Source organism: Orcinus orca, chromosome 12 (assembly GCF_937001465.1).
Source record: "Orcinus orca chromosome 12, mOrcOrc1.1, whole genome shotgun sequence".
Lineage (NCBI taxonomy): Eukaryota > Metazoa > Chordata > Mammalia > Artiodactyla > Delphinidae > Orcinus > Orcinus orca.
In genome coordinates, this window is record NC_064570.1 from 36,336,279 (window position 1) to 36,358,549 (window position 22,271).

Below are 22,271 nucleotides of genomic sequence, written 5' to 3' on the forward strand. Positions count from 1 at the left end.
TCTTGTAATTGGAGAAGGTCCAATGAACACAATCTGTCTATTGAAATCTTAACCAGATGAAATTCTACTTGCTCCAAGATGTCTTCACTATTTCTCCCAACCAGATTCAGTATCTTGCAGAACTTACATTACAGCTACATTACACGTAGCTATCTAATCTCCCTAACAGCCTACAGGTTCACTGAGGGCAAAGGCTGCTTCTCATTCACTCTGTTTCCTGAGTTAAGTAACACAGAACTTGTGGCACATGGTAGGCACTCAGTAAGTTCTTTGTAAAATGAATTATTTTGCACAGAGCAAGTACTGCATATTGGCTAACATTACATAAATTCCAAGAAAACCCAACATGTCTAATTTATGACCAGTGGCTGAGATGGTATCATTGCTTCTTAGATTACCAAATGATGTTTACTAAATATTTTACCCACATAACATTTTACTGAACATCATGATTAATGTGCAAACTCTTCTACAAGAGGCAAGGCTACAAGTGTTTCAAAAATAAAGTTATCAGAGTTAGGAATCTTGACTAACTTGTTCTATAATCCATGAACAATAAAAGAAACTCATATTACATTTTTTTTACTTTTGAATCCCCTTAGTTTTTCTAGAATTCTGGGCTACAGTGACACTCAGATGACAAATTAAACCAACCCACTTGCCCGAAGCAAATGGTATTTTCTCTTGACAGTTCATCATGCCAATAAAGAAATAACCCACATAACAAAAACAGAATTCAAAACCAAAGAGCACCCCAAATAAGTCTTTTCTTGCCTAAATACTATACTCCTATATTCATAATTATTTTAAATAAATCACAAAATCATTACTTATCAAACTCAAAATATTAGACAACATACTCGACAAAATCGAGTATGAATTAACTCGATTTTCCAAGAAGAATCTGCTTTATTAGAAATTCAGATTAAGACAAATACTCAAGAATGAAACATTCATCAAATCATTTGACTATTCAACAGATACTTATTGAGCACCTTCAAGTAACAGAAACTGAGTGTACTGATTTTAGGCACATCGAAAAGAATGAAAATACTGTCCTCAAAAAAATTACTGAAGGCAGACAGATATAATAAACCGCAAGAGCTATAAAACCATGTAACACCTGCTAGAGTAGACGCTTGGACAAGAGCGTGCCATGAGAAATGTGCCTCAGGGAAGGCTAAAGAGTAGAAGTCAGAGAGAATACGGCCTTGGAAGATAAGTGGGATGTCACTGGGACAAGTGACAGGATAACACTTCAGGCAGAGTCCAGCCTGAGTCACCATTGAGGCCTGAGAGCACACGGTGCATTGGGGAAATAGTAAGTGCTCCAGTGGGGCCCCAACAGAGGTGTCACCTCAGCTGGGTCAACCCTGAGCCTTGTAGATGTGCCCCAAAACAGGGTCCAATTAGTCTTACATTAAGGTTCCTATACTCCTGATGTGTCTTTCAAAACACACTGTGGTCCAGAAACTTCTTATACGAACCATCTAGAACTTATGGCTGTCTGACTAGTATGTCCTAAAGAAACTGATCAATATACATGTAAATAATCACGACATCTTGTAGTTATAAAAAGTTTTGTAACAACTTAAGGAGGTTTTCTTGAAGAGAAGAATATTGTGAGGAAGTGCTGGGTGTTACAGACAGGAGAAAAGAAGTCTCTTATGCGTGACTTCAAATACTTCCAAGGAAGCACGATCTGCTCCCTTATAAGATCAAATGCTAGAGCAAGAGTGGCAGTGGCGGAAGGTTCCCCAAGTGGGAAAGATGACTTAACTTCTTGCCTTGATTTTATTCCCTAAGATTTTACCTCCTACTTGGGAACCTCTCCCTGAATGTAGTGCCAATAACACATGGGCTTCATGAGGCACTGCTCCCTAAACATAGTCCAAACGTGGTCAAGTGAGCCTTCCCTTAATTTCTCACAGCATAGCTTAAACTAAACTGGAAAATGAAAGGGAAACTTTCCTAAAGGTTGGGGACCAAATAAGGACAAGAATGCATAGTAACTCATGACAAGATAACCTAAATGGAGATAGAGCATTTATTCATATAAATAACCTCACCGACATCCCTCTTATGGTTCCCAGGCTCCTTTTACATGTGCAACACACTATTTATTGCACAATACATTCACTTCAATACTAGCTTTTATTTTCAACGGAGAGGCATGCTTTCCTAGGGCAGTATATCGGAACTTGGGAATGGGGGTTTTGTTCTTTGAAAAGGGTCCTTCCTCTCTCCCTAATTTGAGAATCACTGTTCCATACTAACCCATCTTGCTTGTATTGCCAGGAATCATCTTTAAGCATTTATAGACTCTTCCTCTAAACCTAGAGAGCAAGGCCCAGAGGAATATCTGAGTCTATTTCTTCCACCTCTTCATAGATGAATATAAAGTGTACTGGAAGATTCTGCTCTGATTTGCATAACCCAAATTCACCAGCCAGAGCAGGATGGCATCATCTGGTTTTCAAAAGGACACGCTATTCTGAACACAACACAAAAGGCTAACATCTCACAGAGATACCCACGGAAAGAAGCAAGAGGGCTAAGTATAGAGTGTACATGAGAAAATGGGAGTATTCTCTGTAGCCAATAGGTGAAGCAGAAGAAAGAGATCTCAGCCTGAAGGTAACAATGAATCTTTCAAAATGGAAGGGAATGATTTTATAAGTAGCAAGTTTCCTAACAATGGAAGTGTTCAGTGTCTGAATCGTCACCTGGTAAGCATTTAGACTAATGCATGGGGTTCCCTTACAGTTCTGAGATGGCAAATATGGAAAAGTAGAAATACAGAGTCAAGTAGGTGAGAAATGCACAGTCCTAACATCTTCCAGATCATTTTATAATGGGCGCAAGGCTTGGCTTACTTTCACCCACTATTCAGCAGGTCGTCAAAGAGAAATGATTCTTCACTTGTCTCCTGTGCTGAAGATACAAGGGATGATGTGACGAAGTGAAAAAAACAGACAGTTCTCAATCCCATGGCTGGTCAATTTATGGTAGCCATGAGCCTCTATTATTACAATTATTGTAGTTTTTTCTTTTTTAAGGTCAGATGAAGGCTAAAATTTCAAATGAATTCCAATATTTGGCTTTTGTTGCTAGAAGTTCCAAGTACAAGTAAAGACTATCAAATATTACGGCTAACTTATGCATCAAGACAGGAAACAAAGAACAACTTTAGCAAAGCATCTCATTAGTAACTAGAGGGAGAAACGCATCCTAATAAAACTTAGTAGGCTTGCATCATAGCTGAGTGCTATACATTTGTTTAGTGGAAACATATATAACACACCCTTTGTTTAAGATGGCTTCTGTATTTTTTTTTTAATTTTTACTTTATATTGGAGTATAGTTGATTTACAATGTTGTGTTAGTTTCAGGTGTACAGCAAAGTGATTTAGTCATACATATGCATATATCTATTCTTTTTCAGATTCTTTTCCCACTTAGCTTATTACAGAATATTGAGTAGAGCTCCCTGTGCTATACGGTAGGTCCTTGTTGATTATCTATTGTATATACAGTAGTGTGGATATGTTAATCCCAACCTCCTAATTTATCCCTCCCCCACAAGATGGCTTCTTTAAACTGGGCTAGAGGACTTTTATCTTTATCTCCCTCACAAATCTATGCTAGCAACAATCATTTAAGAAACTACACTTGTTTTCTATCGGCTCCTGACATCAATGATGCATTACTGCCAAGAGAATTCAGTGTGTGTCGTAAGCTAAACTGATCTTGCCAGGCTGATGCACAATCTGACTCCCAATTTGTAAACACTGTCAACCTAAAGTGATGGTGTCGAGGGAAAACAGAAGAGCAGAGCAGCATGCTAACTACACTTTCATGTGAAAGCTTTAAACATTTTTATAGATGGAAAAAATTCCTCAAATCATGTTTACGAGAAGGAAGCTTAAGCACATTTTATTCATTTATTTTTTATCTATTTCTATATAAATGAAAATTGCTCATTGGAAGTACAACTGAAGAGGTACAGCTGGGATTTGAATAAACAAAGGACAGGCAGGCCCCCAGAAGCAGAAATAGTGGGAAACCATTGCCATCCCTAGGGCCAAAGAGACAAGGGAAGAAAGAATTTTCTGGAGCCCAGTGAGAATTAGAAACATGGGGTGGGGGACTATCTAGGGGGAAGCCACAGTCATGGAGGGACACAGCTACTGCCAGAGCTTTGGCACTGAATTAGGAAGGGAGTAAGGAAGTAATGCATCAACTATTCTTTCCATCCTCCCTGCCAATGCCAACCCTTGGTTGAACCCAAATAGAGACTGCGATGGTAAGGGAGTTGGGAGAAGCAGTCCAAAGAGGTATCTTTCTGGAGTTTAGGACAGGTCATCGAGGTTTGAATAATTGACAAAGGAAGAGGGTAAGCTGGGTATTACTAGAATTCCAGCCTTTCACTTAAGCATATTTTAAAGTACACCAATTAGGAACAACAAACCCACTGACTTGATTATACTCTTAAAGACCTTAGAAAAGTTCTTTTCCGCATGAGGAAATAATGTATTTGTGCAGTTTTATAATATAAACTGTGATTTCAACCCAGAAAATTTATGATTACAAGAGAGAAAAAGTAATGCATAATATACAAGGTAAGAACATAGAGGGAGTTTCCTCAGGACATTTTATTGGCTTTTTTCACCTTATGATGAGTCAAAGCACTGTTTTGTGAATTATCAAGGTTCTGCTTAATATTTGTGGGAGAAGAGTGGGGATTATTATTAGTTTTGCCTCAAGGAAACCATAAAGAGGATTATCTCCAACACGTTCCCTGTGTTGATTTATGCATGCCCTTCAACTTACTCCAAATCAATGTGAAAAGCGGGATCGTTTCTTGGTCTACACTTGGAAATAAGAAGGAAACCCAGAACTGCCCCTACCTCAGTAAAACTCCTAGGAGCAAAATAAGTACATTTAAGTATCTGCAATCCTCTCCTCTCTCCCGTGAGAAACTGTAACTTTTCCCACCTCCCAAAACATATATTTATAATTTCTGTGAATTCAGGGACCTCCTCCCCTCCTCAAATATTAATGCTTTCCATCAGATCACTCCTAGCGTTAGATCCATGCTTCCTGGATATCTCTTTGATGCCCCAAAGGGTCTTCAAAATTAACTTTATCCCACGTTTCAAATGAATTAGTTTTCTACTCCCCAAACCTGCTCCTCTTTCTCAAGACACAGTCTGTTTCACCCCCCTTTACTCTGACCATCCATCAGTCACCCCATCTTTTATTTCACCTCTATTCTTTTTGACTCCTCAGTCCCTTCCCTAATAACCCAGGGTTGTTCATTCTGCTGCCTTTGCCTGATAGTGATAATAAGCATAATAATTTCTAGAATGTGTTGAGCACTTAGGATATATCAGACATGGTGCTAAGCACTTTATATGTGTGAACTTGTTTAATCCTTATTACACTCTTATGACAGGTATTATTACTACCACCAGTAAAAGATGCAGAAACTGTACTCAGAGTTACAGAGCTAGCATACGGCAGGCTGAGAATTTAAATTTGGTTTGAAGCCTGTGCTCTGACCCACCTTTTCTAGCATAGCAAATTCAACATTTCAAGGCTTAGTTTAATGTGTTTGCCCTTTGCTGAAGCCTTCCCAATCTCTCCTGTCTTTTCTTCTCCTGTGCTCTCAGCATATTCCACCCACATTTATTAGGCATTGGCCCATTTATTCGTTCCCTCAAGACATATATTTTGAGAGAATACTCTACCAAAGTGTTTGACACAGGTTATCAGCAGTAAGCAAGTCTGGACCTGGTCTCCTAGAGACCAGTGGGAGAGACTTTAAGCAAATAACCACACGAATACACCATAAAATCTTAGCTGATAATTGCCATGGAGAAAACCTTCAGGTGCTGGTGATGTGTCTGTCTCCAGGCATCACCTGAGAACCATTACAACCATAACTTCAACATTTTTGTTTTCTTGATGCTAACTTGTTCTCTGTATTAACATTCATTTTGAGCTGCATTAATAAATTATAGGAACTGTTTAGGTTAGAAATTAGATTTCTAAATGGAAACTGAAGTCAATCGTGTAGAAATGGAGTCGTAAAACTTTTTGGCTTCATGAGTTGCAGGGATGAGAAGGCAAATGTTATGAATGAAAGACTGGATTTGACCAAAGGCAAGGTTGTCTCAATGTAAATTTCTCAATTCAGGAATATGCTTGTACTATTTCATAGAGTAAGAGTTTTATTGCGTTCAGAACATAATGGAAAGCTCTATTTACTAAATTTTTGCCAGAAGATGTTGAGTGAGGGAGATCGGTTTATCCTAGAAGGTTAAACTGGCACCTAAAAGGTCTTGTTACTGCTTGTTGATATATTCTGTTTATCCCTTTTCCACCAGCAGTGTACAAAAAATTTACAAAAACCTATTCAAATGAAGTACCCAAACATGATATTTTATATCTCAAATTTCATATGTGATATACTCAAAGGTATTTCCTGCTATAAAATAGCTATAATATTTTCAAGCAATTCTAACCTTGTATGTTAAGTGCTTCTGAATTGACAGCAGAAACCATAATAAATGCTCAAAGAAGGACATCTTGGATCAGGACATTATAACTCGACTCACAAAGAATAATACTGAAATATACATTACAAGGGTTTTATTAATAGATACAAAACACAATTTAGGCTCTAAGCAATATTATGAAGAGAGTTTAAATTGCTCAGACATGTTACACATTAGCAGTAAACTTTTTTTCTATTTCTGTTGCCTTATGACTCAATTTATTTTATTCAAGTACTTGAATTCACTGCTCTTAAAGTTATGACAAACTATACCAATTTGGAAGTGGGTTCTGTTATTAGGAAAATTGAATTTTAAAAAATACAGCAAACCTAAAAAATATCCATTGCTTAGCCCCAAAGAATGATGATATTAGTCTCAGTTTAGGGTGCTATACTGTAATCATGAATATCACAGTGGCTTTTCTGGAGTATCCATGCCTGCGCTCCCTTTACTCATAATATCCAGACAGGTATGGGCATGTGAATCAGGTAGTTAATACTAATGTGAGAACTTGGAGTTTAATGATAAAAATGCTATATAAACATTAAACTAAACATATAAACTAAACAGTAAAAATCATTGCTTCAGGAATTGTGTAGAACTATGTAGAATATAGAACAGGGGGATGGATAATTTACCTCTTCTGTTATAGATCATCTTTTCTGTAAGAGTAAATAAGAGTAACAACAATAATCATCCCCAAATTCTGCAGTAGCTTTATTTTTCTTGAGAGCTGCTTAATAGTTTCACTTTAGGTTGAGATTTTTCAACCCCCACCTATCACCAACGATTTTAATTGCTTCATGATCAACAACATCTAGTTTGTATTGATTTCTGCTTCATTTACTGCAAAGGTTCCCAATTCTGCTACATATTAGAGTCACCTGGTGAGGTTCAAATATTTGCAAGACAGTTCTGGGGTGAGAGGGCTGTGGGCTGGAGACCAGGCACTGGTGTGTCTAAAAGCTCGCCAGGTGATTCTAATGTACAGTTAGGGCTGTGAATCAAGGATTTGCTCCCACAGTTGTTGCCATGGTTGCCATGCCTTCAGTCTTGCCCTCCTCTGACATCCTCTATATGCTGCCAGAATGATCTTCCTGCAATGCCCACAGAATTAAACTCAAGCCTGAGCACAGTGTAAAAGACTCAACATGATCTGCTCTTAAATACCTGACCAGCTGCCTCCCCGCTACTCTCTCTCCCTAGCTCTATCAAGCACTCATTTCCAACACGCCTGCCTCAGCCTCCAGGCCTGACGCTTACTCATCCCTTGCTCTGAAATGCTCTCCACTGTTTATCTGCCTGGAGAACTGCATCTTCTCCATGAAGCCTTTCCTGACACGCTAGCCCCCCTCCTCGGTCAGTGTTCTCAAAGCACGAGTGTATTGGGTTTCACGTTTTTGTTTTTTGACTACTCATATTGAACTGTCATTTTAGAACATATGTCTCTCTCACCTTCATTAGACATTTTTATGAGCAAGGATTGTGTCACATTTGCCACTGTATCCCCAAAACTTAGCACACTGCCTAGCATATACTGGCATTTTGTATTTGCTGAATAAATGAATAAACAGCATATTATACTATTTTCACTTATAGACAGAACCGGAGGAGGACTCACATTGGGTTCACTGAAAAATTTAAGCTTGTACTAAATTTTTTTAAAAGACTTAGTATTTATTTAATATTTAGTAATAGCAATGATAATTACTTTAAAGATTAGTCTTTCAGTTAGTGAATTTTACACAGGTTAAAGCCAAAGAAGTTTAATTAAATCCTCAATAGTGCTCTAACGATGATAATCATAGCATCCCCAAACCATACATTTTCAGAATCATCGCCATTGTATACTCACCTTGGACTCCATAAGGGAAGGAAGCCCACTTAATGCCTACCACAAGTTGGCCTAATTTGGCTGTTCCCACCACGTGCCATCTAACCCACAACTCTGGTGAACATGCTTACTTTGTATTTGCTTTCTGATCTGGAAGGGGTGGGAATATGTCCTTTTTTCTTGAAGGTTGTAAAGTGCTTGCACTGAGGACATGGCTTGGTGCTGGAATCAATACGGCCAAGTTCCAAGAAGTACTTGTATTTGATGGAGTCTTCATGCGTTAAGTTATAGATAACCGTTGTTTCTTCCAAGAATTCAAAACATTCTGTGATAGGGCATTTGATTTCCACTTGGCCAAGTTGTACCTGTGTGAAAGAGCAAATGGGAGAGAAAAAAGGTGCCAGTTATTAAGCTTCTCTTCTTTTTTCATACCATACTGCTTATTTCATGATTACTGTAAAGGATTATCTGTCATTTTTCATGATTCCTAACATAATAAATGATAATCACTTTGGTACCTATATCAGGCAGTACCAAATAAATAATACTATATAATGTTTCCAAAATGACTGATAGCGTGTTTAAGCATTCTCTATCATTAAATATAATGATAATCAAATATGAGAACTTAAATGGGCCTAAGCCACAGGCTCACCTAGGAATCAAATTCTCATTCCATCCTCTGGAAACTGCAGGATGAGATAGCATTCAGACAATGAGCCAACTAAAGGAACAGCTAGGATGAAAACGTGTTTCAGATTTTTCAACGTTACTACAAAGTTTCCTTACTACAACCTTACTCAGCAGTAAACCTAGGGCACATTGAACTACTTTAAAAAGACAAAAAAAGAGGATTTTGAAAGTACGTATATATACTACATCTAGTAGTTTAAAAATCATTGCTAGAGGGCTTCCCTGGTGGCGCAGTGGTTGGGAGTCCGCCTGCCAATGCAGGGGACACAGGTTCGTGCCCCGGTCCGGGAAGATCCCACATGCCGCGGAGCGGCTGGGCCCGTGAGCCATGGCCGCTGGGCCTGCGCGTCCGGAGCCTGTGCTCCGCAACGGGAGAGGCCCCAACGGTGAGAGGCCCGCGTACCGCAAAAACAAACAAACAAACAAACAAAAAAAACATTGCTAGAAAAACCCTCTATTTTCCCTGACTCTTCCAGGCAAAGAACATATAACTGTTCCCATGTCATCAGAATCATAGGAACAAGTAAGAAAACTAAACCAATCCTAATGCTTTAAAAAAATCCCTATGAGATCTGGCTACTACTGAGGTAATTTATAAAATGAATTTCTTCGAAGAACTGCAGAGTTAGATTAGGAGAGAGGAGAAGGAATATACTGGAATGCTGCATTTACCATTTATTTGGTAGGGGATTCTACAAATGGTTAGCATTAAAAATTACAGTATAAGATTCAAGTACAAAGTGTGGCCACAATTAAATTTTAAAAGATGAAGAAAATAAGCTACTTTGAAAGAAGGAGGACATGGAATTGTTTTCCACAAGTAGTGAGCAAGAACTCTTTATATTCATAGCATCATAATCTCTTTTTGCTCATCTTAGGGTAGCAGCGGGAGGTAGTGAAAGCTCCAAAAGGCAAACAACACTAAACCATTTCTTTTTCACTTGGGTGAACCTGACATTCTGAGAAGGCAAAACACATTGACCTTAATGAGAAAAGCGTGCTATGAAAATGGAGGGAGGAATGAGGAAAAGCCACGTGATCCAGGGAAAGAAAATCTCTGCAGTGAACAATTAACAAAACCCCTAAATTCATAGTAACTTTTCTTTTAACTTTGCTGTGTATCTGGCACAGACTTGAGGAAAGGTAGTGAAGAAGCTACAGGCTGAAGGATGCCTGGGAACAATACATTTAATACTAGTAAAAAACATGAACCAGACGGATAATGAAATGAAAAAATCTGGCTTTGGGTAAACCATTTTATTAGTACTGACCTGCTGAAATGTAAGTTGCTCTATCATCTTATGCTACAATTGTACAAAACAGTCCAGAGAGGTCTTTCAAATATTAGCCCAAAGCAATTTTTTCTACTTTTTTTGATGAGTCTGCTTATAGTTACAATCATTTTATTTTTATACTTGTTACAGAGTTATTATAACCCAAATTATGTTTTGTAATAAATTATTTTCAGTTACGGCTGAAGGCAGAGGCTGTACAGATGAACTGGGCTCAGAGCAGGAGGGCAGAGCATGCAGCCATGTTAGGAGTCTGAAGTAGACACCTAAGAAAAGAGAAAACTTCCGTTTTCAGCATGTGAAAGACAATTTCTTTTCACTCCATATAGAAGGAGTCCACTTGGATCATCTCAAGGGACTCTCGCTTATTGAAGAGCTGCATACTTTGGGGAGTAAGAGCTGGAATGTTTTACTCCCAGGTCAATGTTTTAACCTGGCCTCCTTTGCCTCTAAGTTTATTTATTTTAAGTATATAAATAATAACAATGGAAGCAGTAATTTCACAACCACCCAGAGAGTCGGGTCGTATAGAAATGGACCGTGGTATAGGGACCAGAACCATCCAAGGCAGCTCAAGGGAGAGAGTAATCTGGTCACTCTTCCTGCAGTGGGTGTTCATTACCACACCACACTGGGACACCTACCATCTAACGTCCAACCAAGTGCCTTTTCTTCTTCAGTGTCTCTCAAATCTGCCTGTAAGTCTATTCTATTTCCATAGCACACACAATTTCCTTATGCTTCACACCCTCTGCATTTTGCGTATTCCATACCTTCTCTTCTCTCTGAAAGCTCCAAAATCCCTACACCACTACACTGAGCCAAATGATCTCGTATTTTATTAAACAGACAGAAGCAATATGATCACATTCCTTTATCTTCCCACTACAAACTCTCCCAATCTATGTCTGTCTCCATCTTTTCTGTCTTCCCTCCTTTTTTTTGTATTCTTCCCTGTTATTTTTTTAAGGATCATGCAGCTTGATCTATTCTCTTCATCAGATTTTTTTACAGCTTTTTAAAAATTTATTTATTTATTTATTTGGCTGCTTCGGGTCTTGGTGGCAGTACTCGGGATCTTCGTTGTGGCCTGAGGGATCTTTAGTTGCAGCATGTGAACTCTTAGCTGCAGCATGTGGAATTTAGTTCCCTGACCAGGGATCAAACCCAGGCCCCCTGTATTAGGAGCACGGAGTTTTAGCCACTGGACCACCAGAGAAGTCCCAGGTCTTCCCTTTTTTTTAGCTTTTATGTTTTTCTTTCTTTGTTTTTAATTTTTATTTTATATTGGAATATAGTTGATTTACAATATTGTGTTAGTTTTAGGTGTACAGCAAAGTGATTTAGTCATACAGATACATATATCTATTCTTTTTCAGATTCTTTTCCCATATAGGTTATTACAGAGTATTCAGTGGAGTTCCCTGTGCTATACAGTAGGTCCTTGCTGATTATTTTGTATATAGTAGTGTGTATATGTTAATCCCAACCTCCTAGTTTATTTCTGTCTTCCCTCCTTTTACAGCATAAGGCCTGAATCTACTTCCAGGACAACTGCATGAGTCTCTTGAAGTGTTTGTTGAGAATTCAAATTTCCTGGCCCACCTACGGCTTATACAATTTGAATTACTGCTGGTAAGCTAATATTTGGCAGTTTGGAACAATTACTCATACAATCCTTTGAATTACTCATACTTCTTCATACTAACAATATCCCCTTTTTCATAATAAAATGCTACTCATGACCTATGCAATCTCTTGGCCTCTACATGTCTATCTTTTCCGAATAATTTCCTCAATTTCCAAATAACTTCCTCAAAAGATCACTAAAAACCAATAATCATGATTAAGCAAAGTGCATTCATTTATTTATTCAACAAGGTACATATTTCATCAATTCATAAGTATTTCAGTATGGGTCTAAAGAAAATAAGAAATCTTTAAAAAACATAATCACGATACCAAATATTTTCTAAAATGACAATAATTCTTTAATTTCAATTTAACAGTTTCAATAACATCATCTAACTTCTATTTATAGGATTTTATGTACTTAACATCCTTAAAACAAAGGTCTAAATTTCTGTTGCGGTCAATGCTAATACTACTATTTATATCACTGAAAAATATGCTCTCTAATTCTGAACAAAAACATGTCCATTCTTGTAAGACAAAATTACTTAATTCTAAAACAATCTCCAAGGGTGTTAGTAAGAGACACAATTATCCACTAGATAAGTATCCACTACCTCAAGCTAGATGGCTAATTTGTCACTTGGGAGAACTCAAAAGTAATTTAATGCCACAGCCACAGGTGAGAGAAACCACTGGAAAAGTGACAGATTAATTAATTAACTCTTTCAAAAAACAAAAAAAGAGAGAAAATATAAACCTTGGATTCGAAGCTCAGTTTATCAAATGCATGGTTTATGAATTTGATCTTGGTTTTAAGTGTTGATCATGATAGTTTACAGTGTGCCTTGGCCTTTTGTTCACTTAATACCAAGGGATTTCAGATTTCCTCTATCATTAACAAGGAACATATTAATATGGCAGAGGAGAAGAGAATACCGCAACAAAAGCAATAACAATAGTCATGAAATGTATGCAGCACCTCCTCCATGCCAGGCACTGTTAGAAGCACTTTCTGTGCATTAATTACTTTGTGGCAGAGAGGCACAGTCATTTTTAGGTTCTACATTTCCCCATAAGGCTGCTTTACTGATAAATATGCTTCTTTGTTTACTCAGCAGGTATTACAGAGCATTGTGCTAGACGCCTTTGATTTTTTAAAAAACTAATGAAAACCATCAAGTCAAATATCCCAGAAGTTCTCTCAACCCCAAGCAAGAAAAATATAAGGAAAATCCACTTAGGCACATCAAGTAAAAGTGCCAAGTACCAAATACAAAGGAAGTATCTTAAAAGCAACAGAGGAAAAAGACATTTCCACATAGAACACTTCAGCCTCAGGTCCCTTGCTGGTAAATTCTACTGAGAATTTAAGGATGAAATAACACTGATATTACAAAACTACTCTTAGTGAATAGTGATAAAAAGGGGGGAAAAAAAGGGGGGGGATCACTATTCAGGTTGTTTTATGAGGCCAGCATAATCATGATACCAAAACCTGATAAGGACATTTCAAGAAAGGAAAACTACCGACTAATCTCTTCGTAAACACAAATGCAAAAATCCTAAACAAAACATTAACAAACCAATCTAGACAATACATGAAAAAGATAATATATCATAATCAAAGTGGGCTTATTCCAAAAATGCAAGATTGGTTTAACATTCAAAAATCAATTGCTATAACTCACACATTAATAAAATAAAGGAGAAACATCATATGATTATCTCAATAGAAAGAGGAAAGGTTATCTGATAAATTCAACATTCATGCATGTTAAAATCTTAGCAAACTAGGATGAAAATTCCTTAATCTAATAACGAGTATATATAAGAAAATCTACAGTAAACCTAACACTCAATGGTGAAATATTGAAAGCTTTTTTCTTAAGACTGGAAATTGGGTGAGTACGCACTGCCACCATTACTAAATATTGACTAGAGCTAGCCAATGCAAGAAGAGAAAAAGAAAAATGAAAATAAAATAATTAGAAATGAAGATATAAAATCCCCCATTTTTTGCAGATTGCATAATTGTATATGCAGAAAATCCAACATAATCTACAGATAAACTATTAGGATAAACAAGTGAATTTAGAAAATTTGCTGAATAGGTCAATACACAAAAATCAAACTTACTTCCATACACTAGTAACAAGCAATTTCAAAATAATATTTAAGAAATAGTATCACTTATAACATTAAAAACATCAAATATGAATAAATGCAACAAACAATGTTCAATACCCCTGTATAGAAATATCTGAAATATTTTTGGGAAAATGGAAAGAAGCAAATTAATGGAGAAATATATCAAGTTCTTGAACTGGAAGATTCATTAAAGATGTAAATATGGTCCATATTGACCTACAGATGCCAAGCCATCTTAATAAAATTCCCAGCAATTTTCTCTCTCTCTTTCTCACTCTCCCTCTTGCTCGCTCTCTCTTTTTCGAGGGGAATCATCTTCTAATTCAAAATTAGAAGATGATTCTAAAACTATATTAATTACAATAGTGTGATGCTGGCACAAGGATAGATAAGGATAGATATCAGAAAAATAGAACAGAAAAAGAGTACAGAACAGAACCACTTACATACGAACACTCGATGTTTCGAAATTATAGAGCAGTGGGGACAATGTTATTCTTCAATAAAGTGTGCTGGGTCACTTAAATATCTATTAAAAAAATATGTTTGATTCCTACCCCAAACCAGGTAGACTGTAGCTATAATTATAAAAGGTGAAACAATAAAATTTCTAAAGATGGTCAAGAAGAATATCTTCATGTCCTTAGGGAAGGGAAAGATTGCTTACACATGACACTAAAAAAACTCACCATTTAAAAAAAGTGATAAATTTGACTAAGTAAAATTTAAAACTTCTGTTCATCAATAGATACTGTTAAGAGAATGAAAATGCAAATAAGAATTGGAAAAGATACTTGCAATATGTAAAGAATAAGGTTTTGCTTATCCAGAATACATAAAGAGCCCTTCCAAATCAGTAAAAAAAAGGCAGACAACCAACTCAACAGATAAATGGTAAAGAGGATGTTCAAGTGACTAATAAACATATGAAAATACATTTAACTTCATGAGTTGTCAGGGAAATGAACATTAAAACCAAAATGCAATGGAATTTTGAAGGAATTAATTAATTGAGCTCTCATAACTCTCAAAGATTCAGCAAAATAATGCTTAAATAGTTAAAACAATAACTATACAATTAGTACAGTATTAATTTTCTATTCAATCAAGCCAAATGTATTTTTCTATAGACAGTCCTCCTTTATGTTACTTAAACTTCTTTCTTCTTTCCTCACTACCCAAACTTTCATGCTCCCTTATCCACTTAAGTAAAATTTTATCCAATAGGTGAATTGCACATTCAGATTTGGGAACTCAAGCAGTAAAAACTGTTTCTTAATATGTGGAAAGAATTATAAACTTAATCCAATTTTTCTCCTTGAAAAGCACACTGAGATATATTATTAGGTTTAAGCAAACAATTTTTTAGGATTCTATAGCTTATCTTGATTCTTTAAGAAGATAACACCCAAATTCTAATCCATCCTCAAAGAATATTAATAAGGAGGGCTTTTTCAATGCAAATCACTGAGTATTTAGACTGAGAGAGAAATGCATAATGTGTGCTCAGATAAACAGAATGTGTACATATTCATTTAACTATAATCAATTTTACCTTTGGAAAGGTAGAAATTTTAGAACAGGCTAGATATTTGGATACACTAGAGAGGGAAATGTTTCTAAAAGAAAAAAATTTGAGCTTACTTTGTTTAAATGTTGTCCACTCTTTTTCATCATTACACTCATTTAAATCAGATATTCCAATTTATTACAATCAGAAAATAAAGATACTACATAGGTAATTTATGAAAAGAACCCTGGAATGGAAATCAGATATAGGATTCTGGTGTTATTAGTATTTATGTGGCTGCATGTCCTTGAGTTCCAGGGACACACACAACCAAATCTCTTAGAGATGGACTGATTCACCTTTAGGATTCCCTGCTGGCGCTAAAATTGTATAATTATAATATATGCTCTAACTTACAAAAAGTGTATGTAAGCTCTAAAGCTTTAGCTCTAGCTTAAAAAGTTGTAGAGGTTAATAGTTAAAAGAGTAGATTCCAGACTCAAATTGGCTCTGCTCCTTACTACTAGTTGCTAAATCTTTCTCTTGCCCAGCATCTGTATCTGTAAAAATCGGAATTTACCAATCGAATTTGGTTGTTTAGAGGATTGTATGAGTTGACTTACATAAAATACCTGGAACAGTACCTGATAGGGATACTCAATAAAAGTTTGCTAATATTTACCTTTGTTGATATTCAGAAAGCAGTATTTCACAAAATTAATTTCAGAAATTAGAAACTCTTTTATGCTTATTTCTTATACAAGGAGAACATTTTAAATTCTGTAATCATCCGTAATTCATAATTCAGTACTCTCATTCATAATTCAGTGTTCTTCCTCCAAAAGCGTATACGTAAAGGAAGATAACTAAAAGTACAAATTACATGAATATACTGTAGAACTGAATGCTGAGATACAAAAGAAAAATCATATACATTTACATCAAAGGTGTCCCCATTTTAAAAATAAATTTAACCAAGAATGGAAATACAGATGCATAATTATGGAAAAATACATATATAGTTCACATTAATAGACATAAAATAGCTTTGGAAATATTTTAGTCAATCCAGTACCACAGATTAATAATCAGTATTACTCTAGTGGGAGAGGGAAACCTTAAATTTTGTTTTACTCAGAGGTTTAATTTCAGTTAAAAGGGGCAAGTGAAAATTTCAGAGACTAGAAACAACTTTGGAAGCTTTAAAAAAATATATTACAAAGCTCACAAGAGACCTTTTATAACTTCTCTCTCCCCCTCTTCATTGGTGTCTTTCCCTTGGCTTTCAAACTATGCTTAAATATCCTAAAAATGCCAAAAGCAAACAAAAGCAAAAGCCATCGGTGGTTTAGTTATGGAAAAGTATTTTGTCCTTCCACAAATCATATTAAATTCGTTTAACAAGTCTGAAAAGTGACATAAGAAAGCAAAATTTTGCAGATACAGGTGATTTTGAGGATTTACGAGTATTAGTGCCCAGTTAGAGCCACTGACTCAAGTGTGGGTATATTTAAGGTACTGGATTCAAGGAAAATTATTGCAAAACAGACATGTCAGCCCAGACATGGGTAACGTAGTAGCTCCTCCAGTTTTTTCCCCTGTACACACCAAGGTAATTTTAATTCTCTCTTGGGTCTTGTAGCATGTTTACCCACTGTTCTTGGTAAGGGATTGTTAAATGCTTGAAGATAGCTGTCATGTCCCTTCAGTCTTTTTTCTCAGGAAAACATCCCACTTCTTTAACTATTCCTCACCTATTGTTTGAAGATTTTCCTTCTTCCTACGTTGTTGGTTTGTAAAAGTGTGATACCCAGAAACCAAAGCCATCATGCAGGTGTGGTCTGGCTACTGGGGAAACAGGATTATCCTCAACCACAGTAAACTGAAAGAAAGGAAAAGGAAAAGAAAAAAGTCCTCAGGAATTATAAGTTACCAAAATGAACCCAAGAAGAAGTAGAAAATGTGAATGGGCCAAGTATAATAGAAGACATGAGGGTATGTCTTCTTCTAGGAAGGCCATCTATTTCCTAGATTTTCACCTTTGTTGCAATTGAATATTCTCTCACTGAGAATATTCTTGATGAAAAATAATATTCTCTTTCTCTCCGTGGTTTTTATTTCTTTCCTTATCTTGTCTCTTTCTCATTTTCATTACTTTTACTTTGGTCCCTAAATCAGGCTCCCCAAACAATTATTAATCTTTTATTTCTTAAAATAATTAGCTTTGGGCTTGCTTATCCTTCATATTGCTTTTTTCTCTTTTAGTTTTCCTTTCTTTTGATTTTTACATTTAGTATTATGCTCTCCCTGCTTTTGTCTCATTTTGTTATTCTTTTTCTAGTTTCTTACGATCACTTTGTTTTCTGCTTTCTCTTTAGTAATGAATACAGTTTTTGCTACGTTCCAAAAATTTTGGTATGAAATGTTCTCTCTTCATTATTTTCTAGGCAGTTTATAGTCTGTTTTTACTTCTTATTTAAGTGTTTCTTAATTTCTATGAGTTAAAACTTTCTTTGGTAACTATTTTTCTAAAATTTACTTGATTATGAATAGAGTAGGTAGACTGTAAAAACTATTAATTTTGATGTATTAAGGTTCTTTTCTAGCCAATTACATAATCTTTTAAAAATGTTTTTTGGATATTAAAAATATTTAATCAAGAGAAGTAAGATTCTATATAGATTTCTATTAAATCACAGCTTTGATGATTTAAGTCAACTTCTCTATGGGCTCATTAATTTATCTACTCAATCTGATTCTGAAAGAGGAATATTGAAATTGCTTACTATAATTTTTTTCAAATTATCTTTGCACTTCTAGTTTTTATATTTTTGGTTTATATGTTTGACTGCAGTGTTTCTTGGTGCATACAGGCTTGTGACATATCTTCATAAATAGTCTTCTATCTGGTGTTTTTACATTTAAATTCTACCTCAGCCTCATCAGAAATTAATACTACCACTTCCTCTTTTTATTGTCATTTTCCTCCTATGGCTCTGCTCATTTCTTCTCACCTCAACTTCATTTTAAATCACTTTGCTGGAAATGATTCTATGGATTAATTAAATACTCAAATATTTATTCAGTGTCTACCATGGACAAGACACTCTACTAGCTACTGGGGGGCATTTAAAAATGAATAAACTACCTTCAAGCAATTTTCAGTTTATTAGGGGAGAGAGACTTGGGCATAAATAACCACGGTTCAGGCGGAGAAGCACAAAGGAGAACTGGGTTTGACTGCTCATGGAAAAGAAGGTATTTTAGTTAAACTATGAAGAATGAAAAGGATCGCAATGAGTAGATTTGACTATGTCTTATTTCTTAAATAGAAAAAAAATGAAAAATAATATGAAATACATATCTGATAATGTTAGGTCAGAAAACATAATAAACATTGCATTTGTATATTATAAATATGCAAAAGCATATATGAAAAACATATAAACTGAGAGGGAAGAAGAAAGAATTACTAAAACGATTTTTCAGGTTGTGGAATTATTTTTTTCTTATTTAATGTTCTAGTATTGGTTTTTTAAAATAAATTTATTTATTTTTGGGGGGGCGTGTTGGGTCTTCGTTGCTGTGCACGGGCTTTCTCTAGTTGCAGTGAGCGGGGGCTACTCTTTGTTGCGGTGCGCGGGCTTCTCATTGTCGTGGCTTCTTTTGTTGCAGAGCACGGGCTCTAGGCGCGCAGTCTTCAGCAGTTGTGGCATGTGGGCTCAGTAGTTGTGGCTTGCGGGCTCTAGAGCGCAGGCTCAGTAGTTGTGGCACACGGGCTTAGTTGCTCCGCGGCATGTGGGATCTTCCGGGTCCAAGGCTCAAACCTGTGTTCCTTGCATTGGCAGGCAGATTCTTAACCACTGCACCACCAGGGAAGCCCAATGTTCTAGTATTTTTGTTACAATTTTTATCATTCAGTAATTTTTTTTTGCATCAGTGTTTTCTGACTCTTAATAGGTGACAGATACAGAATGGATAGCAACACCAGTAAACCAAAACTTTGCACTGGTCTTGAAAACAAGAGAGAATACTGAGAATTATGGGTCTAGGATTTTACTTATCAAAACTAAATTATGAACATTATTTAAGTTTGTTTCTGAACACACTTGGTGGTCTAAGTTTATAGCCTCTACCATTGCACTGATGGATTCTGGGCTCTGTCCTAACCCTCTGCAGGGTGCAGTGGAGAAAGCAGACATTTCGTAAGTTAACTAAACCCTGTGGGAATCTCATTCCACACAGTCCTGCCATCATCACAGCTACTTCACAAAAAGCAACATTCCTTTCACGGAGCTCATGTCAAAATAGTTTGTTTTTTGCTTTTTTTAAAAAAAATAATATCCAGAAACCTTTCTTCTTGAAACTTGTTTAACAAATAGAACAACAAAATCACTCCTTACGATACTACTTGTAAACCTGGAGGTAGTCCAAGTTTGACAAACTTTAAAAATACATGTTCTGTATTTTTATTCACAGCCATTTCAATATTTGGTGGGGTTTTTTTTCCCCTACAGGTTTTGGTCTTTCAATACTGGCAAGCATCAGTGCTTTCCTAGACTTTAACCCAAGTTAACATCATTTTTTAACTTAAAAAGAGCAATTTCAACAGAGCCTTTTCATGCCAAAAACAAAGTATCTTTGTGCACCATGCACCCAATTCTAGGAATAGTCTGTTCATTACCTGGAGTTTTTAGATTCGAGAAAGAAAAATATAATTCCATTCTTGGCTTCTATTCATTATTTCCAGATACAAAACACTGTTTAGTGTAGAGTGACCAAATTTTCCTTTCTGTCTCCCAGGAATAAAGTTAAAATGTATATGAATATGAAAAGAGAAAAAAAATGTGTTTTTTTTAATAAAAAGTGTCTTCTCTTTTGATGTTTGAATTTTAATACCTCCAAAGTAGGGAGAAATCTTTGCCTAGGAGTATAGAAATCTCTTTTAAAAATATGATTGAGCTAGAGAGGTATCCAAAAAGGCTAGCCTGGTGAATGAAAAGTTTTGTGGTTAGAGTGAAAAAGGGTTGGAATACCTGGTATACCCACAGTGTTAAATGTCTTGATTTACTGCACATACACTTGAGAAAACCCCATCCTGCTTCAGCTGAGCTTCTTTTCTTTAGGAGACTACAGTACAATGATGAAAACCTCTTGACTTTGCTGCTGGCCAACGAGGTAAATACTGCTCTTGCATTAGAACAGAGACTGCTCAAATGAGATTGTTTTCATTGAAATAACAAATCACTTAAGAAAATTAGCTAAGATAAAGTATAGAGGAAGATGGTAAAACAGAGACCACAACAGAAGACTGTGAGCTATACGGAAAGAGTAGAACACATCACCATATTCTAACAGAGAAAATAATCATAAGTAAAAAAGGAAATTCAAGTTGTTTTTAAAAACCCTTATACTTGGGCTTCCCTGGTGGCGCAGTGGTTGAGAATCCGCCTGCCGATACAGGGGACGCGGGTTCATGCCCCGCGGACTGGCTGGGCCCGTGAGCCATGGCCGCTGAGCCTGCGTGTCCGGAGCCTGTGCTCCACAACGGGAGAGGCCACAACAATGAGAGGCCCACATACCGCAAAAAAAAAAAAAAAAAAAAGGAAAAATTGTAAAGGGAGAAAAATAATTTAGAAGTTTTTTATAAAGCACTTATGAATACTATATAAAAATACTTTATATATATACTAATACTGTTTTGTATTAGTACTATTTCCAGTTTTATTATATGTTCTTACCTCATTTTTATATTGAATCACAATAAATTTTGCCATTATATTCCAGAAGTTAAATCCTCTTAGAACTACTCAGAGTGTATATATATATATGTATATCAGGGGATCCTAACCTGGGATCCTGAAATTATCTTTTACTATTACTATTACTCTACTGTTACTCTTTGCATGTGAAAAAAATGCTACTGTACTATGAGTACATTGTGGTTCTTTTGTATTTGTTTTAATTTTTTTCATCTAGTAAGGGAGACAGATTTGGGCAGTTAAATCATTTACATACCCACCTGTTCTTCCATGAAATCAAGGGTCATCCAGGAAAGCAATGCGATTCTTAGAGAGTTTAGGGATTGCATACGGAAACCTGCCTACTAAAAAGACTCAACTGATAAACATCTAACTTTGATTCTTTTTTTTTGTGAGAAAGGTTTTTAATATTTGTTTTAGTTTTGTCCTCTCAAAACAGGAATGCCCAGTGCCTTTTGTCATTCTTTCTATCACAGAAAAGTGGAGCTCTGATGACATGTTCGTGCTCTATAGTAAAGGCTTAAATTGTAAACCTTCCTGAAACTTCTGGTATTGTCACAGTGAACTGAATGATGGTGATGATGACAGCAGCAGCTAATACTTATTGAAGCTTTAATCCAAACCCAGTCACTGCCAGAGCCTGGACACATTGTCACTAAGCAAGCCCCTGCAGACGCCTCTCCAGACTTGGCAAAATTAGTCACCTGGAATAATAATGCCATGTCGCTAGAGGCCACCCAGAATTCTTAAATGCCTAATGAAAAGCAGTACATGCCTTTCGAAACATGATACTTGGATGAGCATAAGCAGTCTGTAGACAAGCAGATGGTCCCA

General features: G+C 36.2%; 1 protein-coding gene across 2 annotated transcripts in view; it reads right to left on the reverse strand.

Annotated features, from left to right (window-relative positions):
- RNF217 (ring finger protein 217) overlaps positions 1–22,271 on the reverse strand; it is a 128,185-nt gene that overhangs the window by 36,519 nt on the left and 69,395 nt on the right. For both annotated transcript variants that reach the window (XM_033407898.2, XM_004263860.4), the window contains exon 2: positions 8,529–8,762. In XM_033407898.2, the coding sequence (XP_033263789.1) occupies positions 8,529–8,762 (234 nt within the window). The remainder of the gene's footprint in view (positions 1–8,528; positions 8,763–22,271) is intronic.